Source organism: Dermacentor andersoni, chromosome 8 (assembly GCF_023375885.2).
Source record: "Dermacentor andersoni chromosome 8, qqDerAnde1_hic_scaffold, whole genome shotgun sequence".
Lineage (NCBI taxonomy): Eukaryota > Metazoa > Arthropoda > Arachnida > Ixodida > Ixodidae > Dermacentor > Dermacentor andersoni.
The window spans coordinates 87037552-87063210 of NC_092821.1; the positions used below are offsets into that span (position 1 = coordinate 87037552).

The 25659-nt window shown below is 45.2% G+C and overlaps 1 protein-coding gene across 1 annotated transcript in view; it reads right to left on the reverse strand.

Moving 5' to 3' along the window:
- The window catches only part of LOC126529394 (arylsulfatase B-like), a 43159-nt gene extending 17831 nt beyond the window's left edge, over window positions 1–25328 (reverse strand). The window contains exons 1-5 of the mRNA XM_072284100.1: window positions 25014–25328; window positions 22113–22272; window positions 16905–17017; window positions 8631–8741; window positions 3883–4002 (exon numbers count right to left, since the gene is read on the reverse strand). Coding sequence (XP_072140201.1) covers window positions 3883–4002; window positions 8631–8741; window positions 16905–17017; window positions 22113–22272; window positions 25014–25193 — 684 coding nt within the window. The 5' untranslated portion in view covers window positions 25194–25328. The remainder of the gene's footprint in view (window positions 1–3882; window positions 4003–8630; window positions 8742–16904; window positions 17018–22112; window positions 22273–25013) is intronic.
- Between the last annotated feature and the right edge of the window lie 331 nt (window positions 25329–25659).

Below are 25659 nucleotides of genomic sequence, written 5' to 3' on the forward strand. Positions count from 1 at the left end.
GGAAAAATGGTAAACACGTGCGCGTGAAAATGCCCCTGTTTAAAAAAATTACGGCTGAACTCAGCACGCGATGACTGTCGCCGCCAATGAGATCAGCATTTGAGCAATGTAGCGATACACCATATTCGTCAGGTAACGTTTATTTATTGCGTGTAGTGGTAAGTCAGACACTTTCGTTGCTTCGACGATATGCGACTTGCTCCTTTAATATGGCTCCTGCATGCGAAGGTCGCTCATGAGCCTGAAGACATGGCGACGACGGCATCACGCCAGTGCAGTGACGACAATGGCATGAAGAAGGAATGTCGTCGACGTAACGACAAACGTTGTTTAACGAGGACCGCATAACGACAGTGAGATGTCGATCAATAAATGACAACTGCGTGTTGACGACATGAGAACAGTGAGATGACAACGAGTATGTTTGAATTTCGTTGGAGTAACACTTTGTTGCGGTGGAAGATTGTGCGTCCGATATGCTCCTAGTTTCTCCTGGTGTGCCTCAGGGCAGTCTACTCGGGCCCTCGCTTTTTCTAGTTTGTTTGGAATCTCATTGATTTGTTTGTCTGATACAGTGTGTGATAGCTTTTGCTGATGACTGTACTATTTACAAGGAGAGATTGATTGATGGTGATCGTGTTGCTTTACAGGACCAGTTGTTGAAGGTTTAGCAAAGGTGCGGAACTTAAGGTATGGTAGTTAACGTGCATAATGAGCCTTACTAACAGTTACACGTAAATTACAGCCTAGTTCTTATTCCTTTACTCTTTTTAGCCAAGAAACAGCACAGGTTACTAGCTATAAGTATATAGACGTCACACTTACTTCTAACTTATTCTGGTAATAATGTTTCAGATCTATGTGCGTCGGCATTTAAGATGTACTTTTTTCTAAGAAGGAAGCTAAACAAAGCTCCAGCAAAGCTAAGTTACTAGCGTACAATACGTACATAAGGTGAAAAATAGAATATGCTTCCGAAATTTGGGATTCCGAAACTAAGCAGGAGATATATATATAAGCTTGAGATGTTGCAAAGAAAGGCTATCAGAATTATTTTTGGTAAATATGAAAGGTGTGACTCCCCTACTAAACTTATGCAAGGAGACTGGATTACAGCATTACAAATGCGTCGAAAATATGCTCTGACAGTGTTCATGCATACCATGTTGAAAGGTAAACTGACATGTCCATACCTTGATATCTAAAACCCGTAGGCACCAGAAAGATTCGATACAACCATGGCCATGCGCTGAAACCGATATTTGTTAGAACTAATGCATTTAAACACAGTTTCTTTCCACAGACGATTTCTGACTGAAACGCTCTTCCTAAATCCATTTTTGAGGAAGCTGATTTCCAAACGGCACTGCAAAAATTTTTGTTTTAGCTTTCTACTTTGCTTATTACCAAGTAGGTATTACATGTGTAATGATGTAATCCCTATATTGATTGGCAATGGAGTTATTCATTTGTTATCCCGATTTATGCTAATTTATTTCCCACTCCTGCTTAGGCCTATCATGGACTGCAGTATTGTGAAACAAATAAATAAATACATAAATAAATGATAACGATAGCGCGACGACGACAGTAGAACGAGAACCGGATGACGAAGCTGGAATGACGGTGATGTATGGTAACGGATGAATGACAGCACCTGTTTAATGATTATGCAATGGTGATAATGGCATCACAGCGGCGGCATAATCATGATTGAATGACGACAGTATTATAACGATAGAACGAAGAAAATGAATAAAGTCGCTGCATCAATGAGAGTACTATCAGGACAACGGATTGGCGACAATGGTATGACGTTACTGAAATGAAGACGATTGTAAAAAAATGAAAGTATGACGACAATGGTCTGACGACGACTGTGTGATGACATGGCATGACGACGAAAGCATTACGACATTCGGATGCCGAGTTTACAAGGCTACAATTGTATGAGAACAGATGCATGACGACCACTGTATGACGGTGACGGAATGAGGATGACTGCCTGACCACTGCATGAGGAAAATGGGATGACGATGAGTATATGATGACAATAGCGCGACGAGGACTGTATAATAGAGCCTGTGTGATGACGATTGCGGGATGATAACTGCATCACGAGTACAGATATCCTCATGAGTACACACATCCTCGGCGCCACGTCAACGGTTGACAAGCGGTGCAGAATATTTGCAACAGTAGAGCGAAAGGGCACTCCACCCTTGTGATGTCAGAATTTGGGCATGCATGCTCGGCTCCCACGTAAAAGGTCGACAAAGACGCGCAGCGTGTCTGGCTGCAAAAGCGACGAAGCCAGACAGAAGCTCCGTCGCGCTACGCTTCATCGGCCTGAGTGAAGGCTCTTGCATAACGAGTTCGGCGGGATTTTTTATTTGTTTATAAAGACGAGTCATGCGCGATATCTCACGTTCTATTGGGGTTCTGTATGTAATGTGGGCGCTATATTGATTTTTGGGCTTTGGAACAAGCGGTGAACTGAAAAGCAAGCGACTAAAGAAATGTGCAGTTGTCACAGTATGCATGCCACAATATACGTGGACGTATACCAATCTCGGAGGCCTTGTATTTTAAGTGCAGTAGAGAGTAAACGTAAATTTATGAGACGCGCATGCGGGATTCGCTTACTGAAAATGCAACTTAGCTGTAATCCATACATGCAAGAGCGCAGTGATCTAATTGTTTTACTACGGACACCCCAAGCAATTATATTTTACACTTCTCGGCATTTCTTCAGAAACAAGGAACAATAACTAAGTAAATGGCAGTGACATGAAAGCTTCATTACACGTTTCCGAGCACGCTTTACAACGAGGTGGAGGAGAAAAAGAAGAAAGAAAATGTAGGGAGATCAGCCCGATGCGCGTCTGGTTTGCTACCCTACGCGGGAGAAAAGAGGTCAAGGAATGAAAAGAAAGGAGGAGAGAAAAATTTGCTATCGATGTGAACACTTGGGGTCGTCCATCGTTTCGCGCCTACAACAGGACGCTGAGGTCAGTGGACTTCATGAACCGTAGCAGCGCCCGCGTCGCCTTGTAAGCCTGCGACTACTTGTCTTTGAAAATTGTCTGCTGTGTAATCGGTTTAACACGCTCGGAAGATCGTCGCTTTAGATGTCATGACGATGACAAAAACACAACATGTGTTCAATCGTCTCTTCAGAGTTGCATCAGTCACAGATAGGTTCCGCATGATATTGCAATAAGCAATGAGTAGAAAGCCTACTATGGAGTGTTAAACATATTAGACAGCGCACCATTTTCTGAGGTGGGGTATTGAGCCCTGCTCTCTTAAGCTTTACTATGGTCAGCCCTGCTGAAATTTACCCCAAAGCAGTTCACCTATCAGTATACGCTGACGACGTTTGTCTATAGTCTTCTGCGGTTACTCATCTTCAAGTACGTGCACGGATTGAGTGGGTTGCCACCCTAACTTGTTCATATCTGCCCAAGCAAGGCCTTGGAGCGCCCACATGCGTTTATGTAGGCTTTACAGCTTTTACAGTGCAACCTATGCCATAAAACAAATGTTTAGAAATTATCATATTAAATAATTTGCAAAGTAATCACCCTTCAGAAAATAGATTGAGCAACTCCCGACAACTGCGAACCACTGGTCTCATTATTCTGAGGCTATACCTCTTAAGTTTGGTTTTAAGGATGGACGGACGGACGGACGGACGGACGGGCGGACAGGCGGACAGACATACAGACGGACAGACAGACAGACAGACGGACGGACGGACGGACGGACGGACGGACGGACGGACGGACGGACGGACGGACGGACGGACGGACAGACAGACAGACATGTGCTAGGCGCTGAATTTAAGGTGCCCTTAAAGGTGGTGTCGAGCTTCCTCACCTTCCGCCTGTTCCGTATGATCTCCTGTGCTCTTTGCGTGAATATCGTTGTGGAATACCTTCCACTGTCTCTCCACCTGGGCTCCGTGTTGAACCAGAAGTCGAGACCAGTGTGGTTTTCCTGCAAAACCGAATAATGAAGGTGCGATGTCCCAGCCTTCCATCCAACGACACCAAACGCTGCGCATGTTGTGGCGGTACTTTTTCTTAGACTTACTTTAAAAAGCAGCAGTAGTAGGGATGTGCAAATGTTTGAATGTAACCAGAACGTAGCATCACTAAGAGGCACCAGAAAGATGCACAGCTAATAGTTAAGAACAGTGTCTGGCTGCAGAAGCTTGGATGTAGTCCCTAGAAAAAATCGCTTAAGCTGCGTTCCATCCCATAAAATTTCCCTAATGGAAAGAAAGTAAAAAAAGAAAAAAAATTGCGAGGCTTTAGCTTTGCGTTATGAACAGAAGCGCAAAGAACAAGGAGATTTCGTACTTCTTTGTATTGGTATATTTTAACAGTAGTTTGAACCTAGTGCCATCGCAGCGCCTGCTCCGATCGAGTTTCTCTTCAACATGAGCCAGTGCGAGTGTATTTAAGACTACTGACTAGGCACACAGACCATCCACTGACAAGCGTTACTGACATGCGGCCTGACACCGCCTACTATGTCGCAGCAAAATGTACTGTGGTCGGGCCATGCAGCGCATGGCATTCCGGAAATTGCACTCTGGACAGTGGCAAAGGCGATGGCGCGACTTTCGATCCCCGGAATAACGAATAAATCGAGAACATCGCCTGCAGAACACTTCGCCTTGTTCTACATTGCTTACATCTACAGACGTACTGAACCTGTTATTGCAGATGGCGCTGTAACATAGACCTTAAGTGCGGCAGCTTTCATGGCACCTGAAATGGGGATAGTGCTGAGTATCAAGATAGCACAGCACACAGGATATCTAAACTGCGGCTGAGTTCAGCTTTGTCCCAGATGCATTACGCTGCGTATTCTAACAAAGCCTCGTGAAATGGAGACTACTTGTTTTCTCCAAACCAGCACTGCAATTGATACGCAATTATATGAAGCAAGGAACAACGTACAGTTTTATGGTATACGACGTCATGACTATGCCTACTTGCGTCTCAGTCTGGGTACAAAATCGTGTTACAGTGGATTCCTGGTCATTGCGGAATAGCTTGAAATGAGAAGGCTGGCGCCGAGGAAGAATCGCGCACACTGATGGTCACATTAACGCTATCGACTTTTCCCGGAATGGCACCAACGCCTTGCTGTTTAACTCCATCAAGACCTCTATTACAGGATTATGGGAAGACTCCGACCACCGGCAAGAGCTAATCTGCAGATGTGACTCAGGTTTCCAATTACGCTAGCGACTGCGGAGCCGCTAGGAAACACTTCATCAGTGATTAAGGTTCGGTGCGCCGTACACTAGGCGATACCTTCACAAGATCAGGCGGAAACGATGGGACGTTGACTGCTGCGTCAGGTACACTTCAGATACCGTATACCACATACATTGCGGGTGCCCTAAATATGCGGCTTAGCGAAGGACACTCCATTTAACTGCTGGCTGGTTGGACTCCTGTTCCTTTTCAGAGAAGATTTTGGGCCCATGGAGACGGGTTGCCCCGGCCCAACGTGCCATAAAATTCCTACTTAGCTTTCTATGTTAGACAGGCTTAGACGCTCGTCTTTAAAACATACATGGGATGGACACTTCTGTGAAATATGTTAGCACAAAAACGCCTTGTGTGGGCACATTGCTTCCGCGCGTACTGCGTCTATAGTGTACATGAGCAACACACGTCAACGTATCGTACCCCCCAATGACGCACCACATACTCGGTTTTCACTTCACTATCCGTTCTAGTTTCCTGTGTTGCGGCAATACTTGTCCTTGCTCCGTAAGTGAGCGGTAAAGCTGATCGTGACACTCCTCGCTTCGGTGCTGCTGCAGATGTAGAGCCGAGATTTTAGAGGCAGATACCCACTCTGTGGGATTTGTCCGCTCGAGCTGCTTCCAGCACTTCTTTTTAAATTTTGCTTCTTCGCGTGTAATTTCGATATTGGTCGAATTTCTTGTTTAGGTTTTTCCGATCTTCTTTTTTTTCCCGCTCGCCAGAAGCCAGCAGCATAGCCTCTTTGTCCGGTTGGTCACCTTCCTATCGTTTATAAAATTAGAGAAAACCACCATCAAGCTATGGCTAAAGGGCATGCAGTTATATTCCAGCGGCCACCTGGCCACCTGGACACCGCCGGTCTGCCCGGTCTGCCCGCCCGGTCTGCCCAGCTGCCCTTTATCCAGAACCGACGCTGCAAGAAAGCTTCATATCGTGGCTAAAGCTATGACACACAAATGCTGGTCTTCTCCCAACTTCCCGAAGTGTCATCTTCATAGACTGGATCCATCGCTAATGCTACAAGTACCATCGAAAGTTTCCCGCTCTGAGGCGACAGTATTGTGCCGCCTCTGGCGCGGGGTGGCATTGACGAAGATGTACTCGTTCAACATTGGAATGGGGCATTTATCCATGTGAGACTTTTGTGGAACTACAGATACGATTGAGCACATCCTGTGTCTCTGTACCCAGTACGACGTTGAGCGTGAAGCGCTCGGGTGAACGTTGTACTGGTGGACTCTAGACCAGTTTCGGAAATGAAGATCCTTGGACCATGGCCGTACGCGTCGATGGCACAGAAAGCCACGAAAGCGTTGCAGCACTACCTCAAACCGAAAGCCTTTGGTGTTCTTGCGTAGACTCGGTGCGAATGTTAAATTGCGCCCGGAACTGTGCTCCTTCTATGTCCTCTCTCTAGACGCGTCGACCACGGCAGTGGGTGCCGTATGGCGGCAGCATGATGGTACAGACAGGAGGTCGCTTAGCGTCCCCTCAAACTGCTTCAGACTTACAGAAGCTCGCTAAAGTACGTTCGGGAGCGAGATGCTGGCCATCTACTGCGCTGCCAAGCATTGCAGTTTTTTTCTTGAAGGCTGTCGCTTTTACATTCTGACCGACCGCAAGCCATCAACATTTGTTTTCAAGAACAACAGATCGTCGTACTCGGAACATGAGCTTCGGCAACTTTCCTTTATCTCCGAATTTTCTACGGACATCCGCCATACCTCTGGGAGTGAAAATCATGCAGCTGACGCATTGTCACGGATCAGCGCTGTACGTGACTGCTGGCCCTGTGGATTTTCAAACTCGAGCCTCCGTCCACCAAAATGACCCCGAGCTGCACCAATTGCAGGAAAGACACTCGTCGTTCCAGCTTGCGGAGGTGCTGCTTCCCTAGACAACAACATCGGTCACGTGCGACATATTGCAAGCAGCTCCTTGCCCGTTCGTGCGCCATCAGTTTCGGCCGCCAAATAGCAGGGGTTAAGTCATCCCGACATCAGTACGACACAAAGGTTTATCACAGACCGCCTCGTCTGGCCAGGGCTCAACAAAGATGTTAGAAGTTGGGCATGAAGCTGCCAAGCCTGTCAAGCCGTGAAAGTGGCCCGGCACACGCGTTCAGCAGTGGAGCCCTTTCGACCACCAGAGAGCCGTTTGGATCGTGTGCATTTGGACTTGGTGGGGCCTCTACCTCCCTCCCAATGTTTCAGGTACCTGCTCACGTGTGTCAACCATTACTCGAGGTGGCCTGAGGTGGCGCCTGTACTAGACCTCACGGTCGAAACTGTGTCGGAAGGATTTGTTGTTACATGGGTGTCACGGCACGGGTGCCCATTGCGCATAACTAGTGACCGAGGCTGACAATTCCAAAGCTCGCTTTTTTCTGCCCTGGCGAGACTTCGTGGCACGCGCCGTCATAGCACCACCGCTCGCCACCCACAGAGCAATGGCATGGTCAAGCGTGTCCACCGACCACTGAAGGTGTCATTGAGCGCCACTCTCGGCAGAGAGCACTAGGTGGAAAGGCTACACCTAGTACTACTGAGGCTGCGAACAACAACCAAGGGTGATCTTGGAGTCAGCGCAGCCGAGAAGCTATATGGGTCTGCAATCCGCATTTCAGGCCAGTTTTTCGGCACCCAGTAAGGCCCTCCGCCCTCCGCCAGTGGCCGCGTAGCACTTAGGCTAGAATCCTGGCTCGACCAGCTTCGACCTACAGCCCCACATATCGCCCGCGGGGCAGCCTGTGTTTAATTTCACGACAATGGACACAACCACACACCTATTTTTGCGGTGCGACTCTATCAAGCCACCACCGACACTTTCCTATCTTTTTTTCGCATTCGGTTTTGCATTTAGAGAAGACCTTGAAAAGTGACGTTCGCTGCAAAGAAGATACAGTGTCGTGCGACCGCGTGAAACCAGCTTGTCTCGAACATTAACGCTTTATTCCTTCCGCCATATCACGCCTAAGCTTTCGGCATTCCAGGGAAAGGGGGGCCCTTGTAGCAACCGTCCGTCACTTCCTTGCCCCGCTCCTCGCAAATCCATTTTGGCACGCCGGGGGGGTAGCATTGGGTAGCAATAGCATTGCCCCCTGCTTGCCAGTCTGGGACAACATCACAAGCACCAGGCAAACCTTCTTTTACTTTTGAATAGATCCAGTGAACTCTCTGTTCTCAAGCTGTTCCTTGCCTCCGCTAAACCAAGCTCCCAATATATCAACACAGCTATCGCGACAAAAATGTTAAACCTGCGGTTCGCACATTATACACACCGAAGCTCAGGATTCCTGGAACCCCGAAAGCAGCGCTGGCTTGTTTTCACACTTACATACGTTACATTGTGGGTGTAGTAGTCCTCTTCTCCGTAGTAGAATCCGTAGAAACTGTCGAAGCCCCGATATGTTGGCGTAAGACTGTCCATGTAACAGCCAAGGTGCCACTGCAGTGAGTAAAAAAAAGACGACACTAAACGCAAAGTTTAGCAAACCAGGCTTTCTTAGGCTCTTAAAAGCCAGCAAAAAGTGAACATCTTCCAATATTTTCTCATGGACACAGGGTTCGATCAAAGCTTGTAATAACTATAGGGTTGGGTACCAATGTTTGCAGTGGATAGTTTTATGTTATGGACTGTGCACTGAGCTCGAATCCAGCTGCGTGTTTCGATATTCCATCCATGTTGATACAGGAAGGGCTCCATCGCCAAAGGTTAAAGACTACAAATAGCATCCCTAATTTGTCTATGCCAGCGTGTACAAAACTTAGCAATTGGTACACGCCATTATGGCGCCTTATCTTTATCACCACTTTTGCTGTGACGAAGGAGCACCAAAAATGAGATTAAGCTTCCACCGGACTGATCCGATCAAAGCTTCAACATCAATTATTGGTAAAAAATACTCGGGCTCATCTAATCTTTATGCTTATCAAGAGTTGCAAATGTAATTGAGATAGGGACCACCCTTTCACGAAAATAAGGATTTTGAAAAAAATTCAAATTACATATTGAATTCAATTTCTCAATTGGGTGTTATTGGTGCATTTTTATTCATCACGCAGCTGTTTATATAGTTCATTTCGTTGTTTTCTCATTCTACTTTTGATTTGAAAGTGTTTTATATTTTCACCTCTTTTGCCTCTCTTTTCCTATGCACCAATACAGAGTGCGCAGCGTTTTTCCTGGGCACAATAAATCGATTATAGTTTTGATTAATATTACTATTATGATTTCCAGAAAGGCGCCTCCATATAGGTTATCATGTTCACAATGCTGTTTATACAAGGAAAAATTCTTTTTAGTGCGCAAATCATAGGAAGGAAGGAAGAAGGTGACCAGGAGAGAGCGCGCCTCCTTCCATTTTTCCTACGATTTGCGCACTAAAATGGATTTTCCTTCTTTAAGCAATGTTTCACCACCCAGCCCGATCGTAGACCCTTTTGCAATGCTGTATCGATGTCTGATGAAAAAGCGGCGACACAATTAATTGGCAGAGGAAACTTTTTGTAAACATAAAACAATTGCGTCTTAATCTTTGTGAAAGAGGACACTAAGACAATAACTTTCAATAAACGCTACAATATTATATAGAGCGTAAATGAACACCATTGCGCCTACATTGTTTGTAAATAGCTAGCGAGTAATTATTCATTGCTTGAATATAATTTCTTCTTATTCGAAACTGCGAGGACAGAATGGGAGAAGGCAGGGGTGTTAACAAGAAATGAGTCTGATTGGCTAGCCTACACTCCAGGGTGGGAAAGAAGGAATAGAAAGATGAGGTAAAGACAGGTGGAGGAGGACAGGCGCGTTGAGATCGCATGCGCGCGGTGGAGAGCGCCATCAAGTCGAAGGCGTTCACACAGGCCAGTCACCCTCAAGAAAGACAAAAGTGCCTTCACAATCCTTGAGGGCCGACGTGCTCTTGGAGCGGTCTTCCAATAGCGCCTGCACGGACAACGGCCGATCTTCCAGTAGTCGCAATGCGATAAATCGTGTTTGTCTTTGCGACTTCAAATGACGAAAGTGGCACAATAAATGTTCGATGCATGCTGCGTTGCCGCAGACATCGCATGCAGCACTGCCAGTCATTCCGATCAATGTAGTGTAAGCATTCGTGAAGGTCACTCCCAACCACAGCCGGTGTAGAACCGATGCCACACGTGGATGAAGCCCGGGTGGAGGTCAGAGCTGGACCGAAGGGTTCACTGCGTGTAGCTTGATGCACCTGATATTTGGGGTGTTCCTCACTGTTTAAGAGAGCTTGCGTGCCAGGTGACGAAGCTGCCTTTGCGGTGTCTGTCCTGGAAGGCGGAATAGAAACACTGCGTTCCTCTTCATGTGGCTCTTGGGCAGCTTTGTGTGTGTGATCATTTCCATCGATGCCACGATCACCAGGTGGCAACTGAAAAATAATTTTGTGACATTTTTGTTTGACGGCGTGGTGACGTTTGGCAATTTTGTACGTTTGTTGCTCTGAGCTCTACGTCGGAGAACTGATTGCATAGAATGCGAAGCCGGTATTGACTCAGAAAACATGGTTCATATACAAGGGCTCTCTGTGTCAATAAATTGGACTGCTGTAGGCAGAGCCGAGTATTTTGCAGCCGTAGACGTATCAAGAAGTGACGCCGGATATAAGAGGTAGGCTATACCGTACCAATCCAACAAACACCCTGTACAGCTGCAACATCGGTTGTGTAAACACCCCTCCCCCACCCCTTCTTTCCTGCAGGGAAGTTGAATAGATGACAAAAAACAATCAGCCCTTTTTGGTGTGGTCCACGGGAGGAGTCCAAGAGAGGTCTCTGTCAATCACAGCCACGAAGAACCTCTAACTTCTGCTGTACGATATCACTTTTCCATTGATTAATATCCCGTATGCAGACATTGCCTTCTCGATGAATGCCACCACTGTGCACTTTCCCCACGTTGCCTCCAGTCCTTGTTTACGAAGGTGGCATAAGGTTGTTGAGGCTGCCTTCTGACGCCGCGCGAACCTGATGCCATGCCGCCCCAGACGTCTAGATACATATGTCGCCGGCATAGAGAGTCGAATGGTGCTTGGTAGATTCTCGACTAGTCCAATGAGGGCCAAATTAGAAAGCTTTGGTTTCAGCATTTCGCTCTCAGGGACTCCGCCGTTGCTGTAATACTGGGGTGTTGGGCCATCCCCAGTGAGCACTTAGAATGACCTCATCTGTAGGTAACTAAAAACCAAGAAATATATCTTTCCATGAATTTCTATTCTAATGCTTTAAGGATGGCTTCATGGGTAACATTATTGCAAGCCCCTTTAACGTCTGAAAAAAAAAGACAGCAGAAAATCGTTTACAGGTCTTCTGCTATTCCACGTACGTCACCAAGTCTACAACGTTTCGGTAGATGAACGGCCGCGCCTTTTAATCTGGCCATCGAGTCTGGATAAACTCCACAGTGGTCGAGATAAGGCTCCAGACGCGTTACAACCATCGGTTCAGTTATTTTTCCGACACAACCATCAAGTGCAATAAGGTAGTACGACGCAAGGTCCAAAAGCGCCTTGCCAGCTTTGACGAGCGGGATCAGGTGGCTTGACTTCCATTCCTGAGGAAGCATGCCAGTCTGCTAGGAGTCATTGTACAGGAGCAGGAGTGCCTTTCGAGCTCGTTCGCCAAGGTTACACAGAGCGTGGTATATACTGCCATCTGGCCCTGTTGCTGAGGAACGCCTGCATAAAGCAAGCGCAGCATCGTGTTCGCCCAAAGAAAAAGGGCACTTCATGCGGTGATTGCGTTAGAACGGTGAGCGATTTGAAGTCGGCATTCCAGTGGAACTTTCTTCGCCGGCAATCTTCCTACAGAAGGATTCTGCGACTTTGACCTCTCAGCATTGTAGATAAACAACCAGGGATTTCAATGGGTTGTGCTGTTCAGGTGTTGTACGAAGGTCACAAAGAGTTCTCCATATAAAAGGCAAAGGCTTTCGGGGATTGAGAGACTCGCAGAAAGGCTGCCATCGTTGTGGAGCCAGCTTATCCATACGACGTTGTGTTTTTTGTCTCCGCCTGGCCAAGCTCATATCATGAATGGTCTTCGTGCCTCTATATCTTTGTTTCGCACGACGCCGAAGTGGGTGATGTCGAAGTGTGTGCGTACAAATATCATCAGGAAAACGGGCATCAATAGTAAGGCATCCGTTATTGCGTCCTCTAGGCTGGAGGGTAAATCGTCTCGACAGCAGTCTTGCAGGATTGATCTAAATTTCGGCCATCGGACAGCTCCGGAGAACTTGGAATGAGTCAGCGCGTTAATGGTCTGATAAACTGATATATGTGGTCATTTCCCCGCGTTTTCAAGTGCGAGAACCATTGAAACATTTTGTGAAAGGAGCGTGAAACAAACACAAGGTCTATGCAGATGCTATACGCTGTTCCCCGCAGATGGGAAGGGCTTCCATCGTTTAACAAACGATTTTCTCGTTCAGAGGTAATGGACGCCAATCTAGTTCTCCGAGTCAATATAGGAGCCAGTCCATTAATACTGGTGTGCTTTGAAATTCCCAACAATTATCCACGGCTACGGAGCGGTCAAAATTCCCAGCAAACGTTCGTAGTTTAGCGGACTTGATGGTGGTAAGTAGGCTCCCTGAATTGTTAAAATAACCTTGCTCTTATTCGCAATTAACCAAACGTATCGGTTTTCATTGTCAGGTTACACGTCGTATGATAACAATAATTTCGTTGCATTGCCCGTGGATGTAGGGCATATAGCATTCATACCCGGGCAGTCTGATGGGAGATTACAGGTTTGGATCACAAATGACAGTGATGAGTAATTGATTCGCGAATACAGACGGTCGAAAGCCGGACATGTGCGACTTAAGTGCGCTGGCGTTCTTTCGAAAGACATGCATTCTGCACCTCCTCTCGAAACGATGGCATCTGGTGAGCCATTGCTTTACCTACAGCCGTAAGCACTCGATTGAACCTGCAGTGTCCAGCACCTGCAGCGTGCTCTGTGCCTATGGGGTTTTCACGGGCTTTTCGGGCACAGCAGTGGCAGTGGACGGCACGCAGCATCGCTTCTCACGCACTTGCTTTGCCACTGTTGCAGAAATACATCGTGCGGCCGTCAATCCAGCTGTTACGTCATCGTGGCGATAATTTGGACCACCGCCCCGATTTCAGCTGCTACCACGTGACGGACCTGAGGACGACGGACGTAAAAAGGACAGGCGGATCCTGGATTCTTCGCTTTTCGGGCACTGCAGTGGCAGTGGACGGCACGCAGCATCGCTTCTCACGCACTTGCTTTGCCACTGTTGCAGGTTGGTGTTATTTTGGTTCGAACTCGCTCTTAACCTCCTGGCGTTCCCTGCTGCTGCTGTGCCTATAGTTAATCATTGTCCACTGTTATGACTGAATGTTTGGCGTGCAATGGAGACATTCGGCCCGATGAAATACCCCTTGTGTGTACAATTTGTAAATATTCATACCATGTTGGTAAATGTTCTGGAATTACTGGGTCTGCTTTTCGCAGTAAAGGCGATTCCTTGAAAAATTCTTGGAAGTGCGCAACATGTCAAACAAATGAAAAAAGGGGCGGTGCCTCATCCAATATGTCTGAAAGCCAAAGACTTGAATGTAAGCTGAACCAACTCAATGCAAATGTATTATCACTTCTTCCACTTGTGGCCAAAGTGGACGCCTTGTCCGAGGCTGTCAAAGGCATCAGTGGCATTGAGGCATCTATCCAAATGCTTTCTGACAAGTATGACGAAATACTTAAGAAGACTGACAGTCAGGGTACTGAAATTGCGGCCTCGAGGAAGCGTGTTGAACATTTGGAGTCTGAAACTTCTCCAAATGCCCTAGAAGTGAAAGCTCAGTTAAATGAATTGGAGCAGTACAGCCGCCGACAAAACATCAAGATTCACGGTATGCAAAAAGAAGAGAATGAAAACCTTCTTGATAAGATGAACTGTCTGGCACGTGCGCTTGAGCTTCCCGAGCTATCAGACTCTGACCTTGATTCCCTTCATCGGCTGCATCCACGTGCTGGTAAAAAACCTGTGGTGATAGCTCGCTTCCGATCTGTCATGTTGAAGGAACGGTGGATGCAAAGTCGCTCACGTCTTCGGGAGAAAGCACCAGACTTGCGAATTTTTGATAATCTAACTGCGATGAACAAAAGGCTTTTATGGCTAGCGCAAACGAAGGGAAAAGAAGTGAAGTACTGCTTCGTGTGGCAAAAGAATGGTCATGTTTTTGCACGAAAGAACAGCGGTGACAGTGTCATTCGAATTTGCCAAGAAAGTGACCTCGCGAACATGGTTTAACGTTAACGCTTCAGGCATTGTTTGATAAACTTTATTCTTTCCCATGGTGGTTTCATGTTCTAAGTCTTATCTCGATTTCGTTTCTTTTCGTGATTTTGCTTCTGAGGAGAGTAAGCACTCGAAGTTCTTTTCCTTTTATCATTTAAACGCGCAGAGTTTACGGAACAAAGAGGACCAATTAAACACATTCATGTCCTTAGGCTTTGAGTTCGATATTTTGACCTTTACGGAAACTTGGTACAATACCGCTCAAGATGCAATCCAAATCAATGATTACAAACCTGAATGCTTGAGCAGGTGTAGTAAAAAAGGAGGTGGGGTTGCTTTATACATAAAAAACGCTATTCATTATGAAGTAATGGCTGAACACTGTGCTATGTTGTCCAACTACGAACTTCTTTTTGTCAGATGTAGAACTTTCATAATTGGCGTTGTTTATAGGCCTCCCGCTGGGTCTCTGGTTGAATTTTTCCGTCGATTTGAAACATTGCTGGATTCTCTGTCGTCACTTAAAATGCCTGTGGTAATTTTGGGTGACTTTAACATTGACTTGTTGCAACCTGCTAACACACCAGTTAATGATTTTGTCGACCTGTTATCAAGGTATGGCTTTTGAAACAATATTGCTCTGCCTACTCGCATCTCTGCATCCAGTGAAACCTTGATTGATTTGTGTCTGACTAATCATGATGAAAGTGACGTGAAAGCGGGAGTGCTTGTAAGTGCAATCAGTGATCACTTACCTTTGTTCTGCTTCATTCCTAAGCGCACGTCTCCACAGGTTACCATAGAAAACTTGACAAAAAATACGCGGATGATAACTAATCGCGCGATAGATAACTTCCGTCAAAATATTGCATCTGTAAACTGGAATGAAATTTTAGATGAAAATAAATCTGATTCAAACCTTTTATACAACAGTTTTCTCGAGAAAATTATTGAAATTTACGAACACTCTTTTCCTTTGGTAACGGTTAGAAAGTTTAAGAAAGCGAGGAAACCCTGGGTTACCTACGACTTAGTCAAGAGAATGAAAGCACGAGATAAGCTCTTCAGCAAGTTCCTGAAACATAAGGACGCAGAAATTTTTAAGCAATATAGAAAGGTCAGGAACAGGCTAAATGCCGACATAAAAAAGTCACGTGTTGATTACTACGCTACCAAATTTACGGACATTCTTTATGATCCTAAAAAAAACTTAGCGAACTCTAAAGGACCTATTGCGGCACACAAAAAATAGCATTCCCCAGGAACTTACGTACGGCGATAAAGTGCTAAGTGGTAAATCCCTCGTTGAAGTATTCAATCAGCAGTTCTTGTGCTTTGGCTCCTTTGACTCAGAAGTTAGCAACAACTTTAAGGACTATATTAACACCAGTTTGCAAAATACTATGTATCTTCGTCCTGTTACACCTACAGAAATAGCACACATTATTAGCAATTTGGAGGCGTACAGTTTTTTCTTTCTTTCGTGGATGCTATGAGTGCACTTTGATTTGTGAAGGGCATAAGTTACACTGCCTGACCAACAATATGAAAACAAAGAAAAGGTAGAAGGCTTGTTTTGTTCGTCTTCGTGGCCGTAACATGTCGCAGATTCTGGTGCGTCTTGGTATCTGTATTACATCTCATGACCTACCACGCGTGGTCTCTCATTTTAACAATGGAATTTTACATCTACGTTACAGACACTGCGATAACTGCACTGAGTCGAAATAAATTGTGCAGAATAACGCACATTCTTTAAAATTAGGTTTGCCCGCCTTCTAGCGAAGTGTCTAAGTGCCCTGTGTCTCTTACAAAGCTTTAAAGATGAGGAAAAATAGGATGCGTGTGCTTAGTTGGGATGAAGACGATGAGGTGACAATGGCCATTTGTGATAAAAAAAATGTATTGGCTTGTTGGGTATAATACAGCGGGAAGACAATAACCGAATGTGAGGAAGACAGTGAGACAATGGCTGGTTGGAATGAAGAGAATAGGAAGTGAATAGCCGAGGGGGAATGGAAGACAGTGTGAAGACAATGAGACAATGGGCGGTTGGAATGAAGACAACGAGGAGGCAATGGCCAGTTGGGATGGAAACAGCGAGAAGGCAATGATAGTTTTGGATGAAGGGAACAGGACGGCAATGGCTCGGTCTGATAAAGACAACCAGGGGCCTGTCCGCAAAATGCGGCGCAAGTCTGCTTGCTGCTGACATGTCCCGGTATACAACCTATATGTGGGCGCCATCTGCACAAGTAATGCAGTGGCAGGCATTTGGTTAAAGTGTCAATGAACGACTACCTTTCCAACTAGGTGAGTTTCGTAGCCGAGCTCCCGGAGGTACTCCGGCAGGATTTTCACGTCTAAGGGCAGTCCCCAGGGCGCGCCTGCTTCAAGCGGGTAGCCTTGAGTACCTAATAAGGCATACAATGCACACATGTAATACATTAATACATAGATTACCGAACGGGTACAGTTTACAGGGTTATTGAACAGTAGCCCTGCTCCAAAGCTCAAATACTCTACGTGACACGGGTGGTTGGAAGGATGTTCCACGTTCGCCGCAAGGGCCTGCAGCGCCACAAGCGAACACTCCTAGGGCTCGTCTTTTCCCGTACACCAATACCCCAGAAAGTATACCGCAAGAGAGCCGCCATCGTAGCTTAATCGGAAAACCACCCCAGACGAATTGCGGAAGATGGGCGTTAGTCGCCCACCAGCGGCTAGTTGTGTTTTCGTCCAATTTAACTTCCGTTTACCTCATTGTTTCTAACTTTCGATTGAATAAAAAAAACATTTTCCCATGGTTCGCCTGGCTGAAGCGCCTGTTTTCTTTATATAGTTGTATTAAACAAAAATCGAGTTCCTCTGGATCTCTTGCTTTTCTGGCACATAGAATATAGAAGACCTACAGTTCGCAATCACTTTGTAACCTCCTTTAACTTGGCTCAGGCAGGCAGAGAGTTTTCACTTTGCCGGGGGGGGGGGGGGGGGGGGGGAGGGAGGGCGGATGGCTGAGGCGGGACCAGCTTTTCCAACCCCATCTTTCATTGTCTCTCTGTATATATATATATATATATATATATATATATATATATATATATATATATATATATTAGGTCGCAGAAATACACTATAATGAAAAAAGCCAAGTGGCCCGTCGCGAGTTTTAATACACAAAGATACAATCAAGGAATCTTTTTCTGACGAAACGTCAGGTGAGAAGACATAATACATAATATGCATAAAGATTACACAATATATAAAAATTTCTCATCACAATCTATGACTAGAATGATTAGCAAAAGAAATGTGACACTACAATGCAATAGTTTAATTACTTCTCAAAGCATGCGTTATGCCATTGGTTTTATTTATTTCCAGGTGGTTTAATGAAGGATTATAGATAAATAAGTTACAGGTTCACAAATAAACAACCATGTTAAGAAGTAAATCCATCAATAAATAAGATAGCGATATCTCCAAAGAGCGAAAGGACACGAGAGCAAGTAGGAACAGCGTGGATTGCGTTATTGAGCAGCTAACACAGCATATGACGATTAAAAATTAATACGCAAAATGCACAGCCTAGACCAGGGAGTTTTACAAGTAGCGCAACCAAGCGTCCTTGCGTACCCAAAAGGCCTCACCCTACTTGCGTTGTTAAGTACCCCGTTTGCTTTCCTTTGTGTAAATTTCTGCGTTGTTTTCTAAGCGAGGTGGTTTGCACGGACTTGCAAGTTGGCGCCTTTCTCTTTCCTATTAATGACATCAGTTCGTTGCCTAATGCGGTGGTTTCCCCATCAGCGAAAAAAAAGTGTTCATTCGGGCACTTTATGTGGCAACGAAGTGGTCGGCAACCTCATTCAAGCTAAGCTTGCGTGAGAATTGTTTATTAGCCTGCCAAACTAAGAGATGACTCGAAGGGTCTCGTCCAGTCGTCGACCGCAACTACATTTTCAGTCGTCGAAGATAATAAAAAGACTACTCGGACGTGCTGGACGAGACTTTGTCAGCGGAATTCTTCTTAGCTTTGTCATTTCTGGAAAAAAACGTTTCACAGGTGTTCGCCCTCGTCCCCCGAAAGCGCGTGCGCGACGATCTCGAATGTATGCAATGGTGCCGAGTTTTGCTTGCTTGCAATGCCAACCAGCATACGTCTGTACGAAATCGGACGTCCTCGTTCAAAGCTGTCGCCGTAGAAGTTTGTCATACAGGGTGTCCCAACTATCATGCACCAACTGTAAAAAATATGCAAATGCCACGTAGCTGTACAGAACCAAAGTAATGTTCTCTTCTGACGCTTGCAGATTCTCAGATAATTTTTCTTATTTACTAACTTCTAAAACATTACAACCAGATGAAAAGTGTCAATGAGAAGATTGTAGAGCACTATGAAAAGCTCCGGATACAGCTTTCTGTTGCTCAATAAGTGCTACATAGAAATGTTTTTCCGAGCGTGAAAGAAGCCCGCGAATACACGCGAAGTGCACCGAGTGGCCAATAGCCCAGAAATCATGCGTGTATTCGCGGGCTTCTTTCACGCTCGGAAAAACATTTCTATGTAGCAAGTATTGAGCAACCGAAAGCTGTATTGGGAGTTACGTTGTATTACAATTTTCTCATTGAAAGCTTTCATATAATTTTATTTTAGAAGTTGATTTTCAATTGAGACAAATTATGTAATAAGGCGAAATGCAAGAAATAATCTTAGTACCTCCAAACGACGGCAAACAACATTAACTTGGTTCTGTCCAGCTACGTGGTATTTGAATATTTTTTCAGTTTTGGCGCATGATAGTTGGCACACCCTGCCAATGCTTCGCTTTCCTTCTTTATGGAAAAATATTCAATCTGTCACATATACTGCGACATCTCAAGTGGATACTCATTGTCTAAGAAAGACAACACTGTGTTAAGTGCTGCGTAGTACCTCTGGCTGTACGCGTGTTTGATCGGAACACGTGAGCTGAGTACAAGCGTTGCTGCGCCTGATTGCTATTGATTCTGATTTCGAGTGGATCTGACTTGGCCTCATTTCGGCTACTGAGTGAATTATACATTATCAGTGTGTTCGAAGGGGCCGGTTTGCTCATCTTTAGAACGAAAAAAAAAAAACAGAAACAGCGCGACACAGGTCGAGCAAGTTAAGAGTGCAGGACAGAGCGCTGGTCCTGTGCTCTTTACTCGCTCGTCCTATGTTGCGCTGTTCCTGTTTCATTTATTTTAATTCTAAAAATGAATTATACATATTTATGACTTCTGCGTGCAGTGGGGATGTTTACAACCCTAATGAATGTTGTAAATTATAAGAAGAGTTTTCTTTTTTTTTATGAGCCATTAACGTTGCCTGCTGAACAGAGAAGCAATACTGATACTTTTATCATTCATCTGGATTTCCATGCCGCGGGTAAGAGACTCTGCCGATGGGGTCACCGAAGAGTGCATGTCTTTTTCAAAGTTAATAAAGCACTCAAAGCATGTTGAAGCGAGGTGAGCATGCAACAACATATTCATTCTCTAGGCATAGGCTATCCATACCTTCAGAAACAATTGTGAGCTGGCTACTTACTTCTCTTTAAAATAATATAATAAACTATGTCCTGTGTATACAATGAATATATTGTGTCTGTACATGGGGTTAAGACTGAAAACGTGAAAAAAAGATTGTTGAAGGGAAAAAATGCTTATGTGATAACCGTCGTTGGTGCTTCTCATGAACTTGTCCTCTTATTCTATGGATTTGCAGAAATAAGGCGAAAGCATGATTAAAATTGTGCGCGTCCGCGCCAACAATGGTGCAGTAAGCTTTTAGGCACAAAACTATTTTAAGAGAAAAGGTAGAGAAAACTCAAGAGAAACCTCAAGTAATGTGGGTAACAGAACTCTGGTGATCACCCTATGGGGTAGTGGGGGAGGTAGCTTCAGCATCGCCCGAGGAGGATCTACCCCTCGCCCTACTTTCCGAAAGCTTTGGTGGGGGCTCGAGCCCGGAAGAACTCCCCTCCCCCCTCCCCGCTGTCGGCGCTTATGGCTCAGCTATTGAAGAAATGTTGAGTTTGTGTCGTTGTTCCGTTCAGCTCTTTTAAGATGTTTTTGTGTCATCGTACGCATCTGGGGCTGACTATTAGTAGTTAATTTAATGACGCCCAGTATCGCAACAGAAAAGTGCACCAGACTCGCGGCAAGACACCGAGATTGGCGGAAATATAACATTTTGTAGAACTGTCTCAATGAAATCAGTCAACTTTCGCAGTTGCACTTCTTGACATGGTTTGACTCTTGTAACTATCGTCTTTCAATGACTGCGTTCGGCCTGTATAAAATGAAGTTCGCTTATTCTCTTTGTTAGCAATGCATAATGAGTTACTTCATTCAGTTGGTTCTTCTTATGGACTTGACGGCACTAAACTGGCTCCCTGTTTGTCTTTTCAAAAGATAATCAGTGGCTGCTGAAACGTTTCCTTAAGAGTAGGATAAAATATACGCGAAAGGTAGGGAGGCTAAGCGAAATATAAACATCCAGTTTGCTACCCTGCCCTGGAGAAAGGGCATGGAGAGACAGAAAGATAAAAATGAAAAGCACACGCGGAGACAGAGAGAGAAACACGTTATGCAAAAAAGAGGTAAGGCGTGCAGACAGGACACAAGAGTAGAGTCGGCGTTCGTGTTTTCCCCTTCCTTATTCTTGTGTCCTGTCTGCACGCCTCACCTCTTTTTTGCATAATGAATCCTTACCAACTAGCTCAGCTTTCTGTCGTTCTAAGAGAAACACAGGCACGCACACACATAAAAATGAGCGTGGGAGTTTCAGAATCGTTTAACTAGGTTGCTTGTACGGAGGAACTTGATTAGAGCCCTGGTCGCCTTCTGGTGTGAGGACTGTACAAGCAGACATTGCGAGATTGTCTGCTCAGAAAACAGCCCGTTTTTAAAGCGTGCCAGCGCTGGGACGTTTTCTTAAATCTTCCACATGTCCATGAATTCTCAACATTGGCCCCTGGAATATCGGCTGAACTCCACAGCTATGCATCAATAGCAAGAATAAAAAAAGCAAGATATTTCAAAAGATAGTTCAACAACTTTCAGTTTGTAACGTCGACAGGGTACGTCCGGCTAATAGCATGCGTATTTATGGCAGTTAGCCGTAGATTTGCTGCTGCGCTATAGCAGTGCTTCAATTCTTGAACAAGCCATTTCAATAACGCAGCAGGGAGGCTACGACTAAGTTCTGTAAATACGCATGTTATCAGAAGGACGTACACTGTCGGGGTTGCTAACACAATGGTGTCGAAATTTGGACGATCTTTCGAAATATTCGTTCGGGAACTTCTGCCCTCTCAGTTGTGCTTGTGCATTGCGGTGAAGAGAGAGAGAAACAAGATTTAATCATATGCTGGAGACTGGTTTGACACATGGCAGAAGGGGCAATGTCCCGAATTCCTGGATACGATCGCCATTGCGCTGCTCATAACTGTGCACTTACAGCAAGCAGTTTAACTAATTTACCAGTACGTATCGGGTAGCGACCGGTCATGAAAGCCGATCTTGAAGGTGTGCAGGCGGGCTGGACGTAGAAGTTGTTGAGTACGATGCCGTCTGCCGCTAAGGCATCCAAGTTCGGTGTAGGAATTTGGGAAGACCCATGGAAGCTTGTGTCATCCCATCCCTGCAGAAAGGCAATAATATTTACCTGCTCTGTCACGTGACAGAAACGGCACACATTGCTTATAACACGAGTTCTTTAACTGGAACCTTCTAAAATGTCATGAAAGAGATCATCAATAGCCACGTACCAAAGACCGGATTTCGGTTGGTAATTTGAACGCTTTTATTTCGACAAAAAATCCAGGTGTGTGTGTAGTGACTTTTGAAGGAGAGGAAGAGAGAAGTGCAGGTGGTAATTGCAAGGCTCGCTATAGTCCCATAAATTCCATGTTCGGGTAGACTTTGTAAAAAGGGGAGGACAGTGGAGGATATGGAATGGTACTTTTAAACATGACAATTATTTGCTGCTAAATGTAGTTTTCTGTTGGTAGTTAAACTTTGAAAAGCTACTAGTGAAGCCTTGGATAAATATAAGGAGAAATATTCAGTTTTCAATAAGCGCTTTGTGGTAGCTCTCAGATGTAAATGATCGTTCAAATTATGAATTTTTTTTTCTGAATCTATGTACCCTAAACACAACTCTTAAAGTAGTTTGGGAGTCTTGCCTCATGGAACATTTGCTTTGACATTAATTATGACCAATAAACTTTGATTTTTTTGAAAATTTTATGTGGGGATTAAATCATCACTCCTGAAGCAGAGCGCTATCAGTCACCTATAAGCGAAGTTGGAAATGTACGCATTCGTTGTGACCACACAAGCATGCTATATCGCTAGCGATTATAAGGAGGCGGTTTTACATCGCCGATAATATGTTCAAATGTAAGCGTACCACGTGGCAGTGGTTATACCTTCTCTGACCTCAATAAGTATGCTAGAGAAAGAACGTAACCTGGAAGGAAGCGAAGAAAGACACATGGTTTATGCTATGTGGTCTTCAGGGTGATTTGTTTCACCGTAGTATCGCTGAAGAGGTATGCCAGATGCTCATGACGAAACTGACCTCCGTTCAGCACGCGCTTGCTTAGTCTTCGATATGACGGTGGTCGCCAACCTATCATAGGAACGCTATAAGGCTGTCAACGCCACAAAGTTCCAGAATATTCTCGGCTCTACAGCATTAGCATCACTGACGAGGCACTAACAATTAATCACAAGGTCAGCATACGTATGTTTGGACTGCTTTTCCTGAGGAATCATGAAGTTGGTCGTTCATGTGAAGGCCCGTCATACACGGATACTGTAAGTAAGGTAAGTAATGTTTTGGCCTTTCCATAGCGATAACAATGATATGGACACTCCAGGGTAATGCATTTGTATGCATTTATTTCTGTTTTTAAACGTTTTTATCTGCGCATATTTTTATACATGAATTCATGATGTGCTTTCCTTTATTTTATTTTATCTACTGCTCTCAGTTTGCGAGACTTGTCATGATGTAATCATCGTCTGCTACCCACTCTGCAACGACTCCATGGAGTCAGCAGTATTGTAAAATAATTTCCGCTGTCGCCGTCGGTGTCGTCGTCGTCATCGGCGTCGCCCTGACCCTCCATATAGAGTTCAAGGGCATAACATCATGGCCGCGCGCCATAGGTTGTGGTTGCGGGTGGAAGCGTGCTAGGGTGAGCCGATGATGGTGGCTCGATCTCGCGCGCTCAAGTAAGGAAGGTGGCCAGGAAGCGCAGTCTTCTATCGTGCACAAGGCAATGAAGCAGGGGGGGGGGGGGAGCTTTTACTCAGGCGGCAGCCATGTATGGCGTGGCTCCGCGGGTCCTATCTTGAAAGCGAGCTGCGAAGCGTATAGTGTCTAGGCGCGCCGACGTCTTGTAGGTTCATGTGCGTTGTGTCCTCCCCGCTTAGTTCGCATTGAAGCGAAAGGCAGCACCAAGGTCAATTCGCTCGTTGCTGCTGCGACGTTTCCTCGCTCCAGCGTTTCGACAGCCAGTGTTCGCGGTCATCCAGTGAGATGTGTTGATATTTGCCAGTGCGCGCTTGACACCATGCGTGTTAATTTAATTAGTAAGCGAATGTCTGCAAGCTTATATGACCGACAAAACAGATATGCTCACTTCATATACCTGTCTAATCATTTTCTATCGCAGTCGATGCTTCGCCTTTCGGGCGACATAGCGACTTTTTGTGCGCGCTGCCAGGTATTTGAGTCTTCAGCAACGTCTGTTTTGCATTCGAAGTTATTGGAAAGCATCGGAAGGCAAACATTATCTGAAGTTAGTATTTCGTCCGCATCTTGTCACCACAAACTAGCAACAAGACCTACAAACGCTGTTATAGATTAATCAAAAAAAGAGCACCGGATTATACTCAATATATTAAGAAGTTCACTGTTTCACGTGCTTTACGTGGTTTTACGCAACCTTGCCTTATGTCCTAAGTGTCGTATTTTGTTACTCGATTTTGTCCAGTGTCCATTTTCTCCGGCGCAGAAGCAGACTAGAGTGTACTAGCTCAGGCCTACCTCCTTGCCTTTCTTCTATTCAATTTTAATTCTCTCTGTCTCTTCTAGTACCTTTAATGTCCTTGAAATAAAGAGGCAGCGGCTTCAACTGATACATAACTACATACAGAAACATACATATCGGGAAGTTTTGACGTTTATTTTTTTGTGTGCGAACATGATGCCGTTTCATACAGCAATGTCCTAAACTGTGAAAATGAGCCTTCTGCTGTTCCTAGCAGCAATCATAGTAATTTTGAGAGTAAGCGGAAAATATCCCTTTCGGAAAAAAAAAAAAACGCTTGTACGCACAAATTTGTACCGAATAAAATTTGCCCACTTACCATGTCATCTGCAAAGAAGACCACGATGTCGGGAGGTGCTTTACTGGATAACACTACCGGTAGGTTCGGAAGAAGTAATGCCGGAAGAAGGAAAACAACCGCTGCTGCATCCCTGTGAAAAAAAGAAAGCGCATCAGCCGCCGAGTTTGACACAATTTCTGCTAATATTAAAGGTCCCATCGCTTCCCTGGATGCTCAATCCACTCACGTACTGACGGGCCCCAAATGCAAAAGCACTTGTGTAAGTAGATTTAGGTGCGCGGTGAAGAACTCAATTTGGTAAAAATTATTCCAGAGCCATTAACTATCGTGCCTCGTGATCCCATCGTGGCTTTGGTGCGTAAAACCCTAGAACTTGTTCACTTTCTTTCTACTTACGTACCCAAACATGTTCGAACGGTCAAAAGCGCAAGGTGGGACCGGTGTGTGGTAAATCCAAGCTCAGATCAAGGACTGCTTCCAAACAAGCTTATTACCCAGTGACTCGTCTTCCAACGCCACACGCAACTTTCCGACCCACTGCGCGCGCGTACAATCCAATTATCGCTATTTCTATCTAACTGTTTTTCTATTATGGCCATGTCATTGACGAAAGACGGAGCGTGTCAGATGTAGTATGACTCTGGGACAGTTCTTAATTGGCAAA